The sequence below is a fragment of the Hyla sarda genome, chromosome 7, assembly GCF_029499605.1.
Source record: "Hyla sarda isolate aHylSar1 chromosome 7, aHylSar1.hap1, whole genome shotgun sequence".
Lineage (NCBI taxonomy): Eukaryota > Metazoa > Chordata > Amphibia > Anura > Hylidae > Hyla > Hyla sarda.
Window position 1 is genome coordinate 233,935,106 of NC_079195.1, and position 24,473 is coordinate 233,959,578.

The window sequence follows — 24,473 nt, forward strand, 5'->3', positions numbered from 1 at the left end:
ACACAAATCAGTTTTCAGATCAAAGTTTTTATTTGTTTTTTGTATAAAACTTTATTTTACCTCAGATTAAGGTGAATCTAAGAAAAAAAAAAATTTAAAATAAATACATTTATAAATAAAACATAAATAAACGTTATTATGTAATGGAAGAACAAATATAACAGCTATATATGGGGCCCTCACTGCTCTCGCGGGGCCCGTACCATGAAACTAAGACAAAAGATTCAAGTAGCAGCCTGAACAGTGCAGTCCGAGGCGGAGCTCGCCGCAGGGGGGCGGAGCCAGACTCCTATGTAGCGTATAAGAACCATGGGGTGTGGGGGTGGGGCATTAAAGTGCTGTGATTATATCGAGCTCCTTATACTGAGCTCAGGACTCACAGATTTAACCCATCGTCTCTGAAGGGTCTTTGGTAGAAGAAATCACAAAAAAATAACGACACCCCGTCGTGTTCCATTTTAGTGAGAAAAAAAAAAATTCTGCAGTATAATAATTTTTTTGCTTACAACAGCAAAGTCAACGAAAAAAAAATAAAAAAATAAGCCTTTGGTAGTAATGTAGTGCAGTAAGTGGGGAGGGGACCCGGTGGGGATATTAAAGCGGCGCTCCACCCTGCAGAAATGCCCCATGCGGTGTACAGAGAAAATCCGCAAATTCACTAATTTTTTTTTTTTTTTAAAGCAGCTGAAGGTTCACAGAATAGCGCCCCCCCTGGCACATGATGGCGGAGCAGTGACATCCGGTAGGTCCAAGTAACCCATTCATGTCAGGTGACACAGCGTCTCGGCCAGGATGCTTCCAGCTACTGCAAAACTACAACTCCCAGCATAGATATATAGACGACGTCTTTATAAAGGCAGTTTAGCTAAACTCATTGTCCTGGCCTACTATAGGGTTTCCCAACCAGGATGCCTCCAGCTGTGGCAAAACTACAACTCCCAGCATGCCCGGACAGCCGAAGGCTGTCCGGGCATGCTGGGAGTTGTAGTTGTGCCACAGCTAGATTCATCCTGGTTGGGAAACACTTGCCATTGGCTGTCCAAGCATGCTGGGAATTGTAGTTTTTCAACAGCTGGAGGCACCCCGAGTCAGAAACCCTGCTGATTGATACAATTCACAGATGATACATTGTAATTCACAGAAAGGACTGCTGCTGTATACTGCAGGAGCAGCTGCTGGACATTCCCCCCCCCCCTGTAAACCTCAGAGGGTCTGAATAGGGTGACCCCCGGCAGCTGGTCTGATTGTATCCGAACACCCCGATGAATAGGGCGACGGCGGGGGAAGGGTGCCGCAATAAAACTTCACAGAAACTGGAGGCAGCAAGTGATCGGTTTAACCCTCCGCAGGTCAGATTAATCCTCACAAAACAAACTGATCAGATGGCGACCGGGGCCAAGAACACAGCAGGAGCGACCCGTATCCACAAGGCAATCCAGTCACATGACCACCTAGACGCTTGGCAATCTGGTAACAAGTGTCCGTCCCGCAACCTATTGTGGCACCGGAGACTTTGCGTGTTGTGCGCAGGAGAGAGAGTGAAGTGAAGGCAAATTCAAGAATTCCGCTACAGAGAACAAACTTTTTGCATTTCAAGCACCAAAAAAGAAAAAATACCAAAAGCTCTGAGGAGCCTCGAATCGTAGTCACAGGGTCCAGAAACCCCAGACGCTGCCCCCATAGCCCTGGCAGGTGAGTCCGGCTGCCGCCAGGTGACCGGCGTAAGGAGCGGGGAATGGCTTGAAGAATGGAGAGGAATGGGACGTCTAGGATTCGGCCTTCTGCTCCAGAAGCTTCAGGGTGTACTTCAGGCGGTGAAACATGTCGGAGGAGCAGCCGCTCTCCACCAGGGAGCTGAGCAGGAAGGTCTGGGAGCTGCGGTCACGGTTGATGTAGGTGAGGAGGGGGGCGTCCTGAGGTTTACTGAGGATCAGCTTCGTGTGGTCGTTGTAGAAGTTCACCTGAGAAGGAAAAAAAGGAGTCAGAAGTGGAAAGCGAGGAGCAGGAGAGTGCCAGGCGGAGCAGGAGAGTGCCAGGCGGAGCAGGAGAGTGCCAGGCGGAGCAGGAGAGTGCCAGGCGGAGCAGGAGAGTGCCAGGCGGAGCAGGAGAGTGCCAGGCGGAGCAGGAGAGTGCCAGGCGGAGCAGGAGAGTGCCAGGCGGAGCAGGAGAGTGCCAGGCGCTGCCAGAGACCTCAGGGCAACACTAAGTAGAGAGGCTGCAGGAGCCTGAAGGTATATAGTATATACTGCATTCAATAAAGGAATTCCATAAAGGAATGCAGTATATAGTGCATACCTGCCCTGCAGGGGAGGAGGGCGCCCTCTATATATACTACGTTCAGTAGAGGGCACGCTCCTTCGCTGGAGGGCAGGTATGCACTATATACTATGTTCAGTAGGGGGGGGGGCGCGCTCTCCTCACCTGTATGTATACAGTATATAGTCAAGGCCATAAATGTTGGCCCCCCCTGAAATGTTTCTATAAAATGAAGTATTCCTCACAGGAAAGGATTGCAGTAACACAGGTTTTGCTATACACATGTTTATTCCCTTTGTATGTATTGGAACTAAACCAAAACAGGAGGAAAAAAAAAAAAGCAAATTGGACATAATGTCACCAAACTCCAAAAATGGTCCGGACAAAATTATTGGCCCCTTAACTTAATATTTGGTTGCACACCCTTTGGAAAAAATACGTGAAATCAGTGTCTTCCTATAACCATCAATAAGCTTCTTACACCTCTCAGCCGGAATGTTGGACCACTCTTCCTATAACCATCAATAAGCTTCTTACACCTCTCAGCCGGAATGTTGGACGACTCTTCCTTTACAAACTGCTCCCGGTCTCTTATTGGACGGCGCCTTTTCCCAGCAGTATTTATAAGATCTCTCCACAGGTGATCAATGGGATTTAGATCTGGACTCATTGCTGACACTTCAGAACTCTCCAGCGCTTTGTTCCCATCCATTTCTGGGGCTTTTTGACATATGTTTGGGGTCATTGTCCTGCTGGAAGACCCAAGATCTTGGACACAAACCCAGCTTTCTGACACTGGGCTGTACAGTGCGACCCAAAATCCATTGGTAATCCTGAGATTTCATGATGTCTTGTACACATTCAAGGCCCACAGTGCCAGAGGCAGCAAAACAACCCAAAACATAATTGACCTCCACCATATGTCACTGTAGGTACTGTGCTCTTTTCTTTGTAGGCCTCATTCCCTTTTCGGTAAACAGTAGAATGATGCGCTTTACCAAAAAGCTCTATCTTGGTCTCATCTGTCCACAAGACGTTTTCCCAGAAGGATTTTCCTTACTCAAGTTACCCAACTTTTTTCTGTCTGTCAGCAATGGGGTCCTCCTGCCGTAATATTTCATTTAAATGGCGACGGATATTCAAGCTGTCCGGCAGGCTCAGGGAGCATCAGTGTTAGTGCAAACTCTTTGGAACTTGTTTGGGGCTGCTTATCCACCATCCGGACTATCCTGCGGTGACACCTTTCATCAGTTTTTCTCTTCCGTCCACACCCAGGGAGATTATCTACAGGGCCATGGGGTGTAAACTTCTTGATAATGTTCCGCACTATGGACAAAGACAAATCTAGATCTCTGGAGATGGACTTGTAACCTGGAGATTGTTGATATTTTTCTATAATTTTGGTTCCCAAGTCCTCAGACAGTTCTCTTCTCTTTCTGTTGTCCATGCTTAGTGTGGCGCACACAGACACACAATGCAAAGACTAAGTGAACTTCTCTCCTTTTTATCTGCTTTCAGGTGTGATTTTTATATTGCCCACACCTGTTACTTGCCCCAGGTGAGTATAAAGGAACATCAAATGCTTGATACAATCTTATTTTTCCACAATTTTGAAAGGGGCCAATAATTTTGCTTTTTCCCTCCTTTTTTGGTTTAGTTCTAATACACACAAAGGGAATAAACATGTGTATAGCAAAACCTGTGAGAAATACTTCATTTTATAGAAACATTTCAGGGGGGACAACATTTACCGCCATGACTGTACTGTTCAGTAGGGGGCGCTCTCCTCCCCTGCAGGGCAGTTATACAGTATATACTATGTTCAGTAGGGGGCGCTCTCCTCCCCTGCAGGGTAGGTATACAGTATATACTATGTTCAGTAGGGGGCGCTCTCACCTGCAGGGCAGGTATACAGTATATACACTGTTCAGTAGGGGGCGCTCTCCTCCCCTGCAGGGCAGTTATACAGTATATACTATGTTCAGTAGGGGGCGCTCTCCTCCCCTGCAGGGTAGTTATACAGTATATACTATGTTCAGTAGGGGGCGCTCTCCTCCCCTGCAGGGTAGTTATACAGTATATACTATGTTCAGTAGGGGGCGCTCTCCTCCCCTGCAGGTATACAGTATATACTATGTTCAGTAGGGGGCGCTCTCCTCCCCTGCAGGGTAGGTATACAGTATATACTATGTTCAGTAGGGGGCGCTCTCACCTGCAGGGCAGGTATACAGTATATACTATGTTCAGTAGGGGGCGCTCTCCTCCCCTGCAGGGTAGGTATACAGTATATACTATGTTCAGTAGGGGGCGCTCTCCTCCCCTGCAGGGTAGGTATACAGTATATACTATGTTCAGTAGGGGGCGCTCTCACCTGCAGGGCAGGTATACAGTATATACACTGTTCAGTAGGGGGCGCTCTCCTCCCCTGCAGGGTAGGTATACAGTATATACTATGTTCAGTAGGGGGCGCTCTCACCTGCAGGGCAGGTATACAGTATATACGATGTTCAGTAGGGGGCGCTCTCCTCCCCTGCAGGGTAGGTATACAGTATATACTATGTTCAGTAGGGTGCGCTCTCCTCCCCTGGAGGTATACAGTATATATTATGTTCAGTAGGGGGCACTCTCCCCTGCAGGGCAGGTATACAGTATATACACTGTTCAGTAGGGGGCGCTCTCACCTGCAGGGTAGGTATACAGTATATACTATGTTCAGTAGGGGGCGCTCTCACCTGCAGGGCAGGTATACAGTATATATTATGTTCAGTAGGGGGCGCTCTCCTCCCCTGCAGGGTAGGTATACAGTATATACTATGTTCAGTAGGGGGCGCTCTCACCTGCAGGGCAGGTATACAGTATATACTATGTTCAGTAGGGGGCGCTCTACTCCCCTGGAGGTATACAGTATATACTATGTTCAGTAGGGTGCGCTCTCCTCCCCTGCAGGGCAGTTATACAGTATATACTATGTTCAGTAGGGGGCGCTCTCCTCCCCTGCAGGGCAGGTATACAGTATATACTATGTTCAGTAGGGGCCGCTCTCCTCCCCTGCAGGGCAGGTATACAGTATATACCATGTTCAGTAGGGGCCGCTCTCCTCCCCTGCAGGGTAGTTATACAGTATATACTATGTTCAGTAGGGGGCGCTCTCACCTGCAGGGTAGGTATACAGTATACACTATGTTCAGTAGGGGGCGCTCTCCTCCCCTGCAGGGTAGGTATACAGTATATACACTGTTCAGTAGGGGGCGCTCTCCTCCCCTGCAGGGTAGGTATACAGTATATACACTGTTCAGTAGGGGGCGCTCTCCTCCCCTGCAGGGTAGGTATACAGTATATACACTGTTCAGTAGGGGGCGCTCTCACCTGCAGGGCAGGTATACAGTATATACCATGTTCAGTAGGGGGCGCTCTCACCTGCAGCGTGCCGTTGTTGAATAGCATCAGCAGGGCGTGCTCTGTCTTCACCCACTGTAGTAGCAGCAGCAGAGGCGGTGGGGGTCGGCTGCCCTCCTCCTGACATGGCAGATCCCCTCCCTGCAGACAGGAATGTGTTAATCACACGTCAAGTTCTTGAAGAATTTAAGTTCTAGCCAAAAGATTGAGGAAGGGAATGGCGGCCGTCCAAGTGTTTATAGAGGCGAGGAGGACGGGCGAGGAGCTTCCCCCCGTCCCACAGGATCCCCCCAACCGGTTCTGTCACATTCCCGACCTATGAACACTAGAAACTGCTAACCGGAGGCGCGACAAGCGCAATGGCGGCCGCACCCTGAGGTGTCACTAGTGCTCAACGGGGTCAGAGGTCACAGAGGAATCAGACTGACTAATGTGAACACGTTCCTGGATGCCGCTCAGAGGATCCGTTTTTAGTCGGCGTCAGTGGTTCCATCATCTCTGCAGCACTTTCCAACGAGTGTTTCTCCAGCTGTTGCAAAACTAAACTCGCAGCATGCCCGGACAGCCTTCGGTTGTCCGGGCATGCTGGGGGTTGTAGTTTTGCAACAGCTGGAGGCACCCTGCTTGGAAAACCGCGCTCCAGAGGAATAGACACACATGCTGCACATCATTCTGACATAATAAATCCCCGGGGTCCGCCAGGTGCTGTTTGCGTCCATTTTCAGGCTGCGCTGTCGCTGTCATCATGGTTTCCTTTGTAATGGAAACCATGACAGGTGTGAACAGAGCGGCCGACAAACAACCACAGACCTGGTGCGACGCACAAGGATAACGCACGGCGAGGAGCTTTGCATCTGTCCTGGAGTTTGTGATGCAAAATTATTGAGATGCAAATGGCGGCCATGCAAATGTCACTTCCTCTGTCCTGAGTACACGTAGGAGCAGAGGACGAGGGCTCCTGTCCTGTGAGTGCTCACTCACAGCCGAGCGCTCACTCACAGGACAGAGGACGAGGCCCTCACTCACAGGACAGAGGAAGAGGACGAGGCCCTCACTCACAGGACAGAGGAAGAGGAGGCCGGGGCCCTCACAGCCGAGCGCTCACTCACAGGACAAAGGAGGAGGCCAGAGCGCTCACTCACCTTCATGAGGTTTTTCTCCATGTAGGAGGCAAAATACTGCAGGACGCTCATCTGGCCCTGGAGCTGCTCCGGCACGGCCGAAACCAGAAACACGAAATGGCGGCTGTTCGTCAGGTTGTAATGGACGTTTCTGTGGAATTAGAGAAAGAAGAGTGAACAAACATTTCCCACATACATGGTTGCCGAGTTGCCCATAGCAACCAATCAGGAAGTCTTTCAGTTTTGTAAAAGCAGCGATCTGATTGGTTGTTATGAGCAACTCAGCAACTTTCCTTAATACCATGGGGGAGATTTATCAAATCCTGTCCAGAAGGAAAGGGGGAGGTCTATTCTAACCCTGTACAAAACCCCCCTGCACCAATGAGGGACCCCATAGAGCTGTACGGTACGGGGTCCTCCTTTAGTGACCACCAGCTCAAACAGACCCCATTAATATTCTACAGGAGCCTCACCTGCGGCTGGCTGGTAGAACCATGTGGGTGCCGTTATTGAAGAGGACCCCGATGCTGCGATTAGACAACTGGTACCCGAATCCGTACTTGTTGGAATAGTCCACCCACTTGGAAACCCACACGAAGTCCTCATGTCTGGAGAGGGGGACCGGCTTCCCTTCACCTGTGAGGGACACAAAGAAGGTGTTAACCATAGTACGTGGGCAGCGCTATAGAAGGGTCGGCCATACAGAACATTAGGGCGGTGAATATCGTTACAGAAGGGTCGGCCATACAGAACATTAGGGCGGTGGATAGCGTTATAGAAGGGTCGGCCATATAGAACATTAGGGCAGTGAATAGCGTTATAGAAGGGTCGGCCATACAGAACATTAGGGCGGTGGATAGTGTTATAGCAGGGTCGGCCATACAGAACATTAGGGCAGTGAATAGCATATAGAAGGGTCGGCCATACAGAACATTAGGGCAATGAATAGCATTACAGCAGGGTCGGCCATACAGAACATTAGGGCAGTGAATATCGTTACAGAAGGGTCGGCCATACAGAACATTAGGGCAGTGAATAGCATTATAGAAGGGTCGGCCATACAGAACATTAGGGCAGTGAATAGTGTTATAGAAGGGTCGGCCATACAGAACATTAGGGCGGAGAATAGCATTATAGCAGGGTCGGCCATACAGAACATTAGGGCAGTGAATATCGTTACAGCAGGGTCGGCCATATAGAACATTAGGGCAGTGAATACCATTAGAGCAGGGTCGGCCATACAGAACATTAGGGCAGTGAATAGCATTATAGAAGGGTCGGCCATACAGAACATTAGGGCGGTGAATAGTGTTATAGCAGGGTCGGCCATACAGAACATTAGGGCGGTGAATCGTGTTATAGCAGGGTCGGCCATACAGAATAAAGGGGTATTTACCTATTGGCATGGAAGACAAACAGTCCTTGAGAACTTCCAGAGCCGTCTCCATAACCCCTGATGCAGTGATACAATCCTCAAAACCTGTTGGGAAGGGAAAAGGAGGGATTAGACAGCAGCATAAAGAACCATGATGAGCCCTATATCAGATATAGTACAGTTTCTCAGTTAGTGTGCCTCCAGCTGTTGTAAAACTACAACTCAGCATGTCCGGACATCTGGAGGCACACAGGTTGGGAAACAGACAAGGCGTCTTACCGTCACTGCTGACCAGGCTCCCGCGCACCGATCTGGACACAGACTTCCCTGAAGCCTCTTCTGTCAAGGTTTCCACCGGGCTGGAGCTGCCACTTAGGGCCTGACCAGCGACGGGGGCGGCCTGCTGGGGAAGAGGGGGCCAAGGTTAAGAAGAAGAAGAATAAAAACAAACAAGACTCTGATCGCTAGAACGAGCAAGAAGAGACTGCCAACGAGACAATGTAAACCTATGGCAGTGTTTTCCAGCCAGGGTGCCTCTAGCTTTTGCAAAACTACAACTCCCAGCATGCCTGGACAGCCAACGGTATTGTGTGTACCGGTAATAGAAGCGCCAGCTCTTCCACTTATGACCACCAGGTACAGCATAAACAATTGCAACGTAATTTGTTCATTATACTGGGCAGTAAGGGTATATACACTAGCGTTTCCCAACAAGTCCCTCCAGCTGTTGCAAACAGGCTGTCAAGGCATGCTGGGAGTTGTAGTTTAACAGCTGGAGGCACCCTGGTTAGAAGACACTGGTCAATGGGATTGTCTCAGTCCGTGCACGGCCCATCCTAGTCATTGGTTGGGGTCTGAACAGACATTGACTGGTCAAGACTTTGCTCGTCTATGACATGTAAAAAATAAATATACAATATATATAAAAAAAAAACTTAACAGGTGCAAACTAAAAACTTATATACTTAAAAACACATTTTTACTATTTAAAATTAATATATAACTATTAATTTTATATTTTTATTAAATGAATATATTCTTCCTGTTAATATTGGCTTCTTACCTCGCTCCCCTCCACCGTCTTATAGCTGAGCTGGCGGCAGATGGACGTCTTCACCAGACCCGTCACCAGCTTAGATATGTCGTCCTTCTCCTCGGAGGAACCTTTCTTTGCTGCAAAAAGAATCAGAAGCTTTAAAATCAGAAAAACTGCTCAATATATTCCAATTAGAATCCTAGAATTCCTGCAGAACAACCTGCATGATTTCCAGCATAAATGTGAACAATGAATTAGTCAGTGACTAATGGGGGGTGGGGGGGACGCAGCATATGTTGCTAGAATAGACCCCTATAATAGAAGTTCTGCAGGATTATTGACCCATTCTACGATTTACCGGTACATCATGGGTCGGGTCCACATCACAACCGGCAGATCCCCAGCGGTAATGACGGACACCAGACATTGAAATGGTTAAATGCTGTGATAAATAGCGAAACAAAAGCCTACCCAAGTTTGGCATCATTGGAATCGTACTGACTAGAGATGAGCGAACTTACAGTAAATTCGATTCGTCACTAACTTCTCGGCTCGGCAGTTGATGACTTTTCCTGCATAAATTAGTTCAGCCTTCAGGAGACTCTTTCCTAGGACTGTATCCACCTTTTCCAGCCCACGGGAGCACCGGAAAGCTGAACTAATTTATGCAGGAAAAGTCATCAACTGCCGAGCCGAGAAGTTAGTGACGAATCGAATTTACTGTAAGTTCGCTCATCTCTAGTACTGACATATAGAATAAAATATGGCCTGTCAGATTTACTGTATTGTGAACCCTGAAAAAAAATTTGCCCCACAAAATTGCGCAATTCCATATTTTCCAATTTTTTGCCTTGCATACCGTATATATATTTTTTTTTATGGCTCCATAATACATTATGATAAAATAAAGTGCCCCATGAAAAGTTCAACTTGTCCTGCAATTAAGAAGCCCTGATACAATTAACTTTGTCAGGGGGTAAACAAAAAAACAAAAAAAATAAATAAATAAATAAAGTTATGAGTTTTAGACAGAAGAAAAAAAAAAAAAATGGAAAAATTAATAAATAATATGTATGTATGTATATATGTATGTATGTGTGTATGTGTATGTGTATGTGTATATGTGTATGTGCATATATGTATATATGTATATACACATATACACACATACACATATATTATTTATTAATTTTTCTATTTTTTTTATAAAAATAGCTGGGTCATGAAGGGGTTAAGAGAACAAACAAGGGAAGGGGTTTAATGCACACTCAGTGACAGATAGCAGTGTTACTAACCAATCACGGCTGAAACCATAAAACATTGCAACCAGCAAGCCTGCCATTCCTAACTTGTCTCATGACGCAACAGATTCAGCCGCCAAGGCTACAATTAGTTTACACAACCGGAAGACGTAAAAGAAACGCGGTCACGGGGTCAGGGTTCCTCTCACCTTTGGACTTTCCTTTTCCAAACAAGCTCTTGGCCACTTTGGTGAAGAGGCTCTTGGCCGGGTTTGGCGGGTGCAGATCGGGGACCATGACGCAGCTGCTCGGAGGCAACTTTTCTGGGGTGTAACCCTGAGAGAGAGAGAAGGCAAGGGTTAATATATGACAATTATTTGGGGGGTAGATCCCGAAGGCGACCTGTAGAGGGCAGAACGCACCTTGGTGAAGAATTCGTGTTCAATGATCTGATCGAGGGTCAGCCGCTCGCCGGGCGTGCGCTTCAGGATCCCCATGATCAGCTGCTTGGCGGAGGAGGAGAGGCAGGCGGGGAGGGTGTACTTCACCTGCTTGATACAGCGGTAGGTCTCCTTTAAGTCGGACGTCTCGAAGGGCGGAGTGCCGCACAGCAGCGTGTACCTGACAGGAACAAAGGGCGGTAATATTGGTCATCGCTCCAGCAGAGGATCAAGCGTTAGGGAGGGACGGCAAGAGGAGAGAGCAGACTGGGCGGACAAGGCCGCTCTGAAGAGGGTGCAAAACTACAACTCCCAGCATGCCCGGACAGCCAACGGCTGTCCGGGCATGCTGGGAGTTGTAGTTTTGCACAATCTACATGATCAGATAGGACTCCATTAATGTATTTCTGAGTGGAATCCGCAGAAACGATGGTCGCCTATAGAGACGGCGCATTTCTGAGCAGTCCATGCAGATTTGCGGAACTTCCACTCCCGTTTTCCGGGGCAGACATTACGCAAATCTTCCCGCGCGCGGCTATACGTGACCCCCCCTGAACCTGCGGGTGCAGCAACCGGTCCGAGAAAGCAGATCCTTCTAATCCAGCAGGACCCGCAGATCCTATATTGACCATAACAAGTGAACTACGACCACCATGGAGAATTCGGCTGCCCATGGGTATCAGGGTTACCACCGACCCAAATGAGGGCATCCCCTGCCACAGATTCCCCAGTGGGTGGGTAACACTTCCCCTTAGTCCTTGTTCACATGGTTGAAGATTGGCGGAACGTCTGCCCAGAAAACACAGGTGGAGATTCTACACATTTGACTGTTCCGGCCGGCACTAGGACCGCACAGATGGGCCCTTATAGACCGCAATCTGGATTTCTGCGCTGGAAACATCCGCTGTGAGAGTTCCGTGTCCACGTTGCAGCAGAATCATTGAATGAAGTCGATGGATCGCTGCTGCTGCGGAATTTCCAAGCGCATTATCCATGCAGAATTCTGCTGTGTGAACACCGCCCAAGACTACACAGGATTCCAAATCCTGCTCAGGGGCCCCAGGGACAGGAAACTACTAGGAGTCGTCTTATCTTGCGGTTTCCGGGTCCCTTTCTCCGGGTGGGGGTGGGGTGAGGCATTCAGACCCCACGTGTTAGAGATGTAAGATTTGTCACCCTGGGTGATGTTTACGGACGCAGCAGCGCGAGGAGCTCAGGGGCCCGACACCAACACAAGTTCCAAGAAACCAGATAAAAATGGGTCAATGGACCACGAGAGAGAAGCGAGGGAACTCTGCTCCCCTGAGGGTCCGGCGCCATGTCAGGGAGGTGAAGTGATGCCGATCGACACCCCCGGGGGCAGCGTCACGTTACACCATGTCTCAGGGAGCTGCTGCGTCACATGGGTTATGAGGCAACACCACAAGCTTCCTGTGTGACACTAAGAGGGAAAAAAAAAAAAAACGAAAATACGTTCCACCGGGGCCATCGCCAGGCGACATTTTCCTTCCCCTTTCGTAAGCAAAAAAAATAAACCAAACAAAAAAACCCACAAACAAATCGGAACTTACATGACGCATCCCAGGGACCAGACGTCTGATTCGGGGCCGTGACCGTGTCTGTGCAGAACTTCGGGGGCCAAGTAGTTTGGGGTCCCACAGATTGTTCTATAAAAAAAAAAAAAAAAAATATTAAATAATTCGGAAGAGTTACCATAGAGCATACACACTCACAAGGATGCAGTGACCCCAACAACACTACCCCACCCCCACATATTTTACAACCAGTGTGCCTCCAGCTGTTGCAAAAACTAAAATTCACAGCATGCATGGACATCCTTAGAACAGTTTCCCAGAGTGTGCCTCCAGCTGTTGCAAAACTACAACTCCCAGCATGCCCGACAGCCATTGGCTGTCTGGCATGCTGGGAGTTGTAGTTTTGCAACAGCTGGAGGCACACTGGTCCAATCCCTCTCCATATGTTGGGAATTCCACACTAGGTCTCAGTCTCATTTTTCCCCCCATACATTAAAAAGTGTTACTCCGGTGAAAAAAAAAATTAAAAAATTAAAAAAAAATATAAATAAATAAAATGGTGCCAGATAGTTAAACAGATTTGTAAATTACTTCAATTAAAAAAAAAAAAAAAAAAAAAATTCTTAATCCTTCCAGGACTTATTAGCTGCTGACTACTACAGAGGAAATTATTTTCTTTTTGGAACACAAAACTCTGCTGACATCACGAGCACAGTGCTCTCTGCTGACATCTGTCCATTTTAGGAACTGTCCAGAGTAGGAGAAAATCCCCATAGAAAACCTCTCCTGCTCTGGACAGTTCCTAAAATGGACAGAGATGTCAGCAGAGAGCACTGTGCTCGTGATGTCAGCAGAGAGTTCTGTGTTCCAAAAAGAAAAGAATTTCCTCTAGTATCCAGCAGCTAATAAGTACTGGAAGGATTAAGATTTTTTTTTTTTTTAATAGAAGTAATTTACAAATCTGTTTAACTTTCTGGCACCAGTTTAAAAAAATAAAAAATAAAAAGTTTTCCACTTTAGAGTCTCAACATATGGAGAAAGTTTGGACTAGCGTGCCTCCAGCCGTCACATAACTACAACTAGTAGTTTTGCAACAGCTGGAGGCACACTGGTTGGAAAACCATAGCCTAAGGCTTTCCGGGCATGCTGGGAGTTGTAGCATTGCAACAGCTGGAGGCAGACTGGTTGAGAAAGCCTGGCTTCGGCTGTCTGGACATGCCAGCAATTGTAGTCTTGCAACAGCTGGAGGCACACTGGTCCAAACCCCCCCACTACTCACTTCTTCCTCAGTTCCGGAGGCTCCAGCCGCGCCGCCAGCCCGAAATCACCGACTTTCAGCTCCATGTTGTCATTGATAAAAAAGTTTCCTGTGGAATCAGAAGCAGCGATCAGAAATGTTGCGCAGCGGATTGTGGAATGGCCGCCATGGGGGAGGCGGGGGTGGGGCGCCGTTCCTTACCCAGTTTAAGGTCGCGGTGAATGATCCCGCGCAGGTGCAGATACTTCAGGCCGGAGATGATCTGCTTCAGGTAATACCTGACCTCGGGCTCCAGCAGCGTGTGACGCGCCTTCCAGATATGTGCCAGAGACTGACGGATACAATGGAGGAAACATTATTGTAGCAACTAAACAAAGTCTCCAGCCCGAGAGGCACGAAATCCGCAACGCAGAGCAAACGACCCCGGAGGAAACAAATGACTGACGAACAAGAACCTGGAAACCGTCACACAGTAACGCTCCTGCAGCTGCGCTGGAAAGTCTCAGCATCACCGGGGAAAGTTATCAGGCGTAGAACAGGGTTGTGACATTTATACCGCGACGAAGGGTTAACCCCTTCATGACCAGGTGGGAAGTCACTGTATATGGAGCAGGGCAGGTATCAGCCGTATTTTACATCCTATTACAGTGTTTCCAAACCAGGGTGCCCCCAGCTGTTGCAAAACTACCACTCTCAGCATGCCCAGACAGCCTTTGGCTGTCTGGGCATGCTGGGAGTGGTAGTTTTGCAACAGCTGGGGGCACCCTGGTTTGGAAACAGATCTATGGGGGTAGCGCACCTGTCAAGTCTACAATAGCGACTCCTGCAACGCAATAGCATGGTGGCAATCGGTCGCTATGGAAGACAAATTCCTTCTAAAGACCCTGTAAATTATGTTTTTGTATCACTCACCGTGTCCTAAAATATAAAAGATTAATGATCGCACATGATGAATGGTGTAATTAAAAAAAAAAAAAGTTTATTGAAGTGATAAAATATATATATATATATATATATATATATATATATATATATATATATATATATATATATATATATATATATATATATATATATATATATATATATATATATATATATATATATATATATATATATATATATATATATATATATATATATATATATATATATATATATATATATATATATATATATATATATATATATATATATATATTTTTTTTTTTTTTTTAAATGATAGTGGATCCAGCATGTCACCCAATCAGAGGCCATATGCCCAGTAGAGGGGTGTGGGTTAAGCATGTTCGGGTCCCATCCGACAAGGGGCCTCCTCTGCGTGGTGGATGGGGGACAGGTTTAGATCAAAAAGTGCGCTAGGAGCCGATTATTTTTTTATTTTTTTTTTAAACCAAGAGTGCTGCTGCAACCTTCTTTTTTGTATAATTAATTAAACACATAAAAATTGTATATAATTAAAACAAAAAAAAGTTTAAACTTTTATATATATATATTTTTTTATTTCAATTTTATATATAAAACTTTTACATTTAATATATTAAATTTTTTCACTTTAATATATCACATTCTAAATATATTTAAAAAAAAGTAAATGTTTATTTAAACCATAATTATATAAAAAAAAATAAAGTGTATATTAACTTCACAAAGACTATAAACTGATTATTGATTCTTCCCTTTGGTCTTATCTGTAGACTTTAGACGCCGCCATGAATCGGCCTTTACAGCCGGCGGCAGCGCTCGGTAACATCTGTATGGAGTCTGGGGCGGCTCTGGGGCCACAGAAGAGTCGGGATTTATTTTCGGAGCGGAGCAGCTGCTGTGAGGGCCCTTTGTAGTATAGCGGGGGATGTACAGCTGCCCGGAGTCCGGGGTTAGGTTACATATTTCTACAGGGGGAGGGGGGGGGTCGTGTCAATGTATCCTGCACAAAGGGCCAATTCTAGGCCGGGGCCCTCTATACAATGCTGACAGCTGCCTCAGTGCATGTGAATGAGACGATGACAGCGCCGGATAAACCTTCCGTGACCGGAGAATAAAGCCGCGGCCGAGTGTTTGCTGAAGGTGGAAACAAATGACGCAGGGTTCCCCCCCCCCCTTTAAAGCTCAGGACTTACCTTGCGGCTGCAGACCTCCAGGAAGATGTAAATGTTCTCAGAGTCTTCAAAGTGGTGAGAAAACTTCACGACGTGCTTATGGTGAAGCTGCCGGTGAAGGTCGATTTCATTCACAATCTGAGGGCGGAACAGAATATAAAGTTTAAGTTTTACTATAAAAATACATTTTTTATGCAGGATAAATTTTATTTAAAAAATATAAATAAAAAAAAAAAAACAGCGCCACCCTTGTGTTCAGGTTGTGTGTGGTATTACAACTCTGCTTAATGCACTTTAATAGAACTGAGCTGCAATACCGCAAGCATCCTGAGAACTATAAGGTGGAGCTGTTTCCAAGCCTGGATAATCCCCTTAAATTTGGAATCTGATAACCAAGGAAATTAATAATCCGGCGCTATAACCGCAATACGAAGCTCTGGCAGAGCGAACGCTGCAAATATATGAGCGTCCGATAACCTGGAATCACTGGAATTCTATTGTCGGACGGAGACGTAACAGGTGAGATCGAAAAAAATAAATAAATAAAGAAGAAGAAAATAATGGGTTATCCGCGTTACGCCAAAAAGGCATTAAAGCCGATATCCGCGGGAGTGTCCTGCTGCAATAAACCAATTACGACGTTGAACGCCGACGATTCCTTTGAACATCCCAGGAAGACAAGGAGGCTTCTGTCCTGTAATTGCTGCCGCACGGAGCTGGGAATCGGCGTCTCCTCACAAACCTATGAAACCGGCAGGGGCCCGGCCCCGCATCACAGCTATTAACCCCCGGCTGACTGCCCCATAAAGATTTATTACCGTTCCCTGTGCTGCTGGGCGGACAATGCTGCTTTAATGTAGTGCAGTGTTCGCCAACATGTTGTAAGAACTACAACCCCCATCATGCCCTGACACCACCTGCGGTAAACACGCGACTCCAGCTGTTGCAAAACTACAACTCCCAGCATGCCCGGACAGCCAACGGCTGTCCGGGCATGCTGGGAGTTGTAGTTTTGCAACAGCTGGAGGCACACTGGTTGGGAAGCCATGGCATTTGGCTACGGGTTGGTAAACCATGGCATTTGGCTTTCCAGGGATGCTGGGAGTTGTAGTTTTGCAACAGATTGATGGACACTGGTTGGAAACACTGGCATTTGGCTTTCCAGGGATGCAGGGAGTAGTAGTTTTGCAAAAGATTGATGCACACTGGTTGGGAAACAATGGCATTTGTCTGTCCAGGGATGCTGGGAGTTGTAGTTTTGAAACAGATTTATGCACACTGGTTGGGAAACAATGGCATTTGGCTGTCCAGGGATGCAGGTAGTAGTAGTTTTGCAAAAGATTGATGCACACTGGTTGGGAAACAATGGCATTTGGCTGTCCAGGGATGCTGGGAGTAGTAGTTTTGAAACAGATTTATGCACACTGGTTGGGAAACAATGGCATTTTGCTGTCCAGGGATGCTGGGAGTTGTAGTTTTGTAACTGCTGGAGGTCCCCATCTAGGTCACTCACCTTTTCGCGCTGATGCGGTTTGGCCACACGACTGTGCGGAATGACTTTCACAGCGTAGGTCTTATTGGTGGAAACTTCGGTCATTTCATAGCATCGGGCGAAACCTCCCTGAAAAATAGAAGCAATTTAAAGGGTTAATACAGCAAAATTATATCTATCTATCTATCTATCTATATAAAAATAAAAACATGCATTGTGCCGCAAAATATCGGCAGCAGGAAGGTGCAATAGTCAAGGCATTGACTTACTATCTCTGCTTGCTGTCAGCAAGTCTTCCCCAATACAGTCAACTATACTCTGGAGGGATCTGTTACAATGGATCAGCGCAGACAACTCTCTCACGAACGCCGCACAACTACAGTTACCAGTCAGGGGCTGCGAAGACCCCTATAAGTGAATGGGACCCTCACAAGTACAGTGTGTAAATGTAAGAACATGCTGGGAGTTGTAGTTTTGCAGCAGCCGGAAGGCAAACGCTGTTGTACAATGATACACTGCAACGAACCAGCAGCTGTACGAGCAGGGACAGGACAGGGACAGGACAGCCTCAGAGTTCAGCGTCAAGACGTTATCAGGACCTCGTGTGTCCTATCAGCGCAGGAAGGATGTGGAGCGCAGGAAGTGTCCGGCCCGATCCATCCATCCCGACAGATAATCAATGACGGAGCTTAAAATAACAACGTGTGATCTGCGCCTCCTCTACCCCAGACGCTGATCACCCCCCGCCGCGACGCTTTCTTCTTTTAACGATAGTTTCGTGTCTGCAGAGGCCGCAGCTGCAGTAATGGACGTCTGCTGCAGACAACGCGCCCGGATTAGGAACTGCAGCAGAGCGCGGAAGGCGGCAGCGCCAACGTTTAAGGGTTAATAGAAATATCCGATCACGGAGTCTATCGCTGCGACTGTTCCTTTAAGAATCAGACGGCAAACGGTATAAAAAGGACCGAACAACGAAACGAACGCTGCATTGAACGGGAGAGACTGCAACATCGTATACAGGAGTGTCCCCCAATGCTGCCCGGGCATGATGGGAGTTGTAGTTCTACAAGAGCCGCAGGTTGTGTGAAGATTCCCGGGTGGTGAGGCGGTCGGATCCTCATCATCCTCCGTGTACAGGGCGAGGCGATGACTCAGGACGTCGCAGTCAGTCTGAACAAGTCACCCGCACCAATCTGACTGCAACGGCCTGCGGGAAACGGGGGGCAGGGTGCGGAACAGTACCGGGGGCAGACACTGGATATATACCCCCACATTATACTGCAGTGTTTCCCCAACCAGGCTGCCTCCAGCTGTTGCAAAACTACAACTCCCAGCATGCCCAGACAGCCTTCGGCTGTCTGGGCATGCTGGGAGTTGTAGTTTTGCTACAGCTGGAGGCACCCTTGTTGGGAAACCCTGCTATAATGTTTATAGCCAGACATTGATTTGTAGTATATATATATATATATATATATATATATATATATATATATATATATATATATATATATATATATGTCACAGGGCACCCCGCCGTCCGCCAGGTATATATAATCCATACGCTGCTGTATCCATAGCGACCTCTCCGGGCCCCATCCTCAGTCCTGGGTATAAACACGATAATATCATCCAGGGGGGGCTCCGCAGGATCCACATTGATATTCCACATCCGTCCCGGCTGCAGGATGAGGCGACCGACATCACCATGACAGCAGCGCAGGAGGAGGGGCAGGCTGAGACTTGTTGTACCACAACAAACAGGTTCAGTGAGAGGTGCAGACAGTGACGCCCCAACCTCTACGGGAATATAAGGGTCACATGTACTGGGAGAAAGAGGGAGACCACAGGACCCCCCCCCCCATACATTAGGGGGCACTCACATATATAGGGGTCCCCCACCCACACATTAGGGGGGGTACACATACAGGGGTCCACCACCCAGACATTAGGGGGCCCTCACTTATATAGAGGTCCCAGACCTCTCATACATAGGGGTCCCCCCCTCACATATATATATAGGGGTCCCCCACCCACACATTATGGGGCACTCCTCACATATATATAGGGGTCCCCCATCCGCACATTATGGGGCACTCACATATATATAGGGGTCCCCCTCCCGCACATTATGGGGCACTCACATATATATAGGGGTCCCCCATTCGCACATTATGGGGCACTCCTCACATATATATAGGGGTCCCCAATCCGCACATTATGGGGCACTTCTCACATATATATAGGGGTCCCCCTCCCACACATTAGGGTGCACTCACATATATATAGGGGTTCCCCTCCCACACATTAGGGTGCACTCCTCACATATATAGCGGTCCCCCACCCACACATTATGGGGCACTCACATACATAGGGGTCCCCCACCCACACATTAGGGGCCCTCACTAATATAGAGGTCCCAGCCCTCTCATACATAGGGCCCCCCCCCTCACATATATAGGGGACTCACATATATAGGGGGTCCCCCCTCACACATTAGGGTGCACTCCTCACATATATATAGGGGTCCCCCACCCACACATTAGGGTGCACTCCTCACATATATAGGGGTGCCCCACCCACACATTATGGGGCACTCACATATATATAGGGGTCCCCCACCCACACATTAGGGGGCGCCCTCACCTTGCCCAGGGTGCGGCCCCTCGTGTAGCTCCGCCCAGTCAGGGGGTCTGTGATGATCTTGCAGGGGGGCGCTGTTGCCGGTTGTTCGGGGGGCCGGGTGCAGTCTGTTTTGGGGGCCCCGGGGAGGTAACACGCCACCTCCATGCTTCTCTCCTCTCCGCCGCCCGCAGATCATCTGTCCCCGCCCGCCCGGCTGCAGCTTTTATGAATGAGAACGACGTGACGTCAGGCGCATGCGCGATAACTGGAGGGGCCACGTGTCTCCTCCCCCTACTGCTCCGCTGTGGACCCCGGTCTGCAGGATGTCAGGACATGCTGGGAGTTGTAGTGTGTATGGGGGGGTCTGTCAGGTAATGCTGGGAGTTGTAGTGTGTATGGGGGTCTGTCAGGTCATGATGGGAGTTGTAGTGTGTATGGGGGTCTGTCAGGTAATGCTGGGAGTTGTAGTGTGTATGAGGGGTCTGTCAGGACATGCTGGGAGTTGTAGTGTGTATGAGGGGTCTGTCAGGACATGCTGGGAGTTGTAGTGTGTATGGGGGTCTGTCAGGTAATGCTGGGAGTTGTAGTGTGTATGGGGGGGTCTGTCAGGTCATGCTGGGAGTTGTAGTGTGTATGGGGGTCTGTCAGGTCATGCTGGGAGTTGTAGTGTGTATGGGGGTCTGTCAGGTAATGCTGGGAGTTGTAGTGTGTATGGGGGTCTGTCAGGTAATGCTGGGAGTTGTAGTGTGTATGAGGGGTCTGTCAGGGCATGCTGGGAGTTGTAGTGTGTATGGGGGTCTGTCAGGTAATGCTGGGAGTTGTAGTGTGTATGGGGGTCTGTCAGGTAATGCTGGGAGTTGTAGTGTGTATGAGGGTCTGTCAGGGCATGCTGGGAGTTGTAGTGTGTATGGGGGTCTGTCAGGTAATGCTGGGAGTTGTAGTGTGTATGGGGGTCTGTCAGGTAATGCTGGGAGTTGTAGTGTGTATGAGGGTCTGTCAGGTCATGCTGGGAGTTGTAGTGTGTATGAGGGGTCTGTCTGGACATGCTGGGAGTTGTAGTGTGTATGGGGGGTCTGTCAGGACATGCTGGGAGTTGTAGTGTGTATGAGGGGTCTGTCAGGACATGCTGGGAGTTGTAGTGTGTATGGGGGGGTCTGTCAGGTCATGCTGGGAGTTGTAGTGTGTATGGGGATCTGTCAGGTCATGCTGGGAGTTGTAGTGTGTATGGGGGTCTGTCAGGTAATGCTGGGAGTTGTAGTGTGTATGGGGGTCTGTCAGGTAATGCTGGGAGTTGTAGTGTGTATGGGGGTCTGTCAGGGCATGCTGGGAGTTGTAGTGTGTATGAGGGGTCTGTCAGGGCATGCTGGGAGTTGTAGTGTGTATGGGGGTCTGTCAGGTCATGCTGGGAGTTGTAGTGTGTATGGGGGTCTGTCAGGTAATGCTGGGAGTTGTAGTGTGTATGAGGGGTCTGTCAGGGCATGCTGGGAGTTGTAGTGTGTATGAGGGGTCTGTCAGGGCATGCTGGGAGTTGTAGTGTGTATGAGGGTCTGTCAGGACATGCTGGGAGTTGTAGTGTGTATGGGGTCTGTCAGGTCATGCTGGGAGTTGTAGTGTGTATGGGGTCTGTCAGGACATGCTGGGAGTTGTAGTGTGTATGGGGGTCTGTCAGGTAATGCTGGGAGTTGTAGTGTGTATGAGGGGTCTGTCAGGACATGCTGGGAGTTGTAGTGTGTATGAGGGTCTGTCAGGTCATGCTGGGAGTTGTAGTTTGGGGGTCTGTCAGGACATGCTGGGAGTTGTAGTGTGTATGAGGGGTCTGTCAGGACATGCTGGGAGTTGTAGTGTGTATGGGGGGTCTGTCAGGACATGCTGGGAGTTGTAGTGTGTATGAGGGGTCTGTCAGGACATGCTGGGAGTTGTAGTGTGTATGAGGGTCTGTCAGGTCATGCTGGGAGTTGTAGTGTGTATGAGGGGTCTGTCAGGACATGCTGGGAGTTGTAGTGTGTATGAGGGGTCTGTCAGGACATGCTGGGAGTTGTAGTGTGTATGGGGGGATCTGTCAGGACATGCTGGGAGTTGTAGTGTGTATGGGGGGATCTGTCAGGACATGCTGGGAGTTGTAGTGTGTATGGGGGGATCTGTCAGGACATGCTGGGAGTTGTAGTGTGTATGAGGGTCTGTCAGGTCATGCTGGGAGTTGTGTGTATGAGGGTCTGTCAGGACATGCTGGGAGTTGTAGTGTGTATGGGGTCTGTCAGGGCATGCTGGGAGTTGTAGTGTGTATGAGGGGTCTGTCAGGTCATGCTGGGAGTTGTAGTGTGTATGTGGGGGGGGGGGTCTGTCAGGTCATGCTGGGAGTTGTAGTGTGTATGAGGGGTCTGTCAGGGCATGCTGGGAGTTGTAGTGTGTATGAGGGTCTGTCAGGACATGCTGGGAGTTGTAGTGTGTATGAGGGTCTGTCAGGACATGCTGGGAGTTGTAGTGTGTATGAGGGGTCTGTCAGGACATGCTGGGAGTTGTAGTGTGTATGGGGGGATCTGTCAGGTCATGCTGGGAGTTGTAGTGTGTATGAGGGTCTGTCAGGTCATGCTGGGAGTTGTAGTGTGTATGAGGGGTCTGTCAGGGCATGCTGGGAGTTGTAGTGTGTATGGGGTCTGTCAGGACATGATGGGAGTTGTAGTGTGTATGAGGGTCTGTCAGGACATGCTGGGAGTTGTAGTGTGTATGAGGGGTCTGTCAGGGCATGCTGGGAGTTGTAGTGTGTATGAGGGGTCTGTCAGGACATGCTGGGAGTTGTAGTGTGTATGAGGGGTCTGTCGGGTCATGCTGGGAGTTGTAGTGTGTATGAGGGGTCTGTCAGGTCATGCTGGGAGTTGTAGTGTGTATGAGGGGTCTGTCAGGTCATGCTGGGAGTTGTAGTGTGTATGGGGTCTGTCAGGGCATGCTGGGAGTTGTAGTGTGTATGGGGTCTGTCAGGACATGCTGGGAGTTGTAGTGTGTATGAGGGGTCTGTCAGGTCATGCTGGGAGTTGTGTGTATGAGGGGTCTGTCAGGGCATGCTGGGAGTTGTAGTGTGTATGAGGGGTCTGTCGGGTCATGCTGGGAGTTGTAGTGTGTATGAGGGGTCTGTCAGGTCATGCTGGGAGTTGTAGTGTGTATGAGGGGTCTGTCAGGTCATGCTGGGAGTTGTAGTGTGTATGGGGTCTGTCAGGGCATGCTGGGAGTTGTAGTGTGTATGGGGTCTGTCAGGTCATGCTGGGAGTTGTAGTGTGTGTATATGAGGGGTCTGTCAGGTCATGCTGGGAGTTGTAGTGTGTATGAGGGGTCTGTCAGGACATGCTGGGAGTTGTAGTGTGTATGGGGTCTGTCAGGTCATGCTGGGAGTTGTAGTGTGTATGAGGGGTCTGTCAGGACATGCTGGGAGTTGTAGTGTGTATGGGGTCTGTCAGGGCATGCTGGGAGTTGTAGTGTGTATGAGGGGTCTGTTAGGGCATGCTGGGAGTTGTAGTGTGTATGAGGGGTCTGTCAGGTCATGCTGGGAGTTGTAGTGTGTATGAGGGGTCTGTCAGGGCATGCTGGGAGTTGTAGTGTGTATGAGGGGTCTGTCAGGACATGATGGGAGTTGTAGTGTGTATGAGGGGTCTGTCAGGACATGCTGGGAGTTGTAGTGTGTATGAGGGGTCTGTCAGGGCATGCTGGGAGTTGTAGTGTGTATGAGGGGTCTGTCAGGGCATGCTGGGAGTTGTAGTGTGTATGGGGGGGGGGGGTCTGGCAGGTCATGCTGGGAGTTGTAGTGTGTATGAGGGTCTGTCAGGTCATGCTGGGAGTTGTAGTGTGTATGAGGGGTCTGTCAGGGCATGCTGGGAGTTGTAGTGTGTATGAGGGGTCTGTCAGGACATGCTGGGAGTTGTAGTGTGTATGAGGGGTCTGTCAGGACATGCTGGGAGTTGTAGTGTGTATGAGGGGTCTGTCAGGACATGATGGGAGTTGTAGTGTGTATGGGGTCTGTCAGGTCATGCTGGGAGTTGTAGTGTGTATGAGGGGTCTGTCAGGACATGCTGGGAGTTGTAGTGTGTATGGGGTCTGTCAGGTCATGCTGGGAGTTGTAGTGTGTATGAGGGTCTGTCAGGTCATGCTGGGAGTTGTAGTGTGTGTATATGAGGGGTCTGTCAGGGCATGCTGGGAGTTGTAGTGTGTATGGGGGGGTCTGGCAGGTCATGCTGGGAGTTGTAGTGTGTATGAGGGTCTGTCAGGTCATGCTGGGAGTTGTAGTGTGTATGAGGGGTCTGTCAGGGCATGCTGGAAGTTGTAGTGTGTATGGGGTCTGTCAGGACATGATGGGAGTTGTAGTGTGTATGAGGGTCTGTCAGGGCATGCTGGGAGTTGTAGTGTGTATGAGGGGTCTGTCAGGGCATGCTGGGAGTTGTAGTGTGTATGAGGGGTCTGTCAGGACATGCTGGGAGTTGTAGTGTGTATGAGGGGTCTGTCGGGTCATGCTGGGAGTTGTAGTGTGTATGAGGGGTCTGTCGGGTCATGCTGGGAGTTGTAGTGTGTATGAGGGGTCTGTCGGGTCATGCTGGGAGTTGTAGTGTGTATGGGGTC

General features: G+C 48.7%; 1 protein-coding gene across 3 annotated transcripts; it reads right to left on the reverse strand.

The window, feature by feature from the left end:
• Positions 1–316: 316 nt before the first annotated feature.
• PLK3 (polo like kinase 3) lies at positions 317–20,087 on the reverse strand. Of its 3 annotated transcripts, none has more exons than XM_056533127.1 (15): positions 19,893–20,087; positions 17,271–17,378; positions 15,779–15,895; positions 13,860–13,989; positions 13,680–13,767; positions 12,437–12,532; positions 10,848–11,046; positions 10,635–10,761; positions 9,212–9,321; positions 8,428–8,548; positions 8,170–8,253; positions 7,247–7,409; positions 6,795–6,924; positions 5,674–5,793; positions 317–1,961 (listed from the first exon to the last, which is right to left on the reverse strand). In XM_056533127.1, the coding sequence occupies exons 1-15, from the start codon at positions 20,034–20,036 to the stop codon at positions 1,767–1,769; spliced, it is 1,932 nt and encodes a 643-aa protein (XP_056389102.1). In that variant the 5' UTR covers positions 20,037–20,087; the 3' UTR covers positions 317–1,766. The 3 variants fall into 3 exon arrangements, with proteins under 3 accessions (XP_056389102.1, XP_056389101.1, XP_056389103.1); XM_056533126.1 differs by having other exon boundaries at positions 8,428–8,551; XM_056533128.1 differs by lacking the exon at positions 19,893–20,087 and adding an exon at positions 17,519–18,471 and having other exon boundaries at positions 8,428–8,551.
• Positions 20,088–24,473: the final 4,386 nt, after the last annotated feature.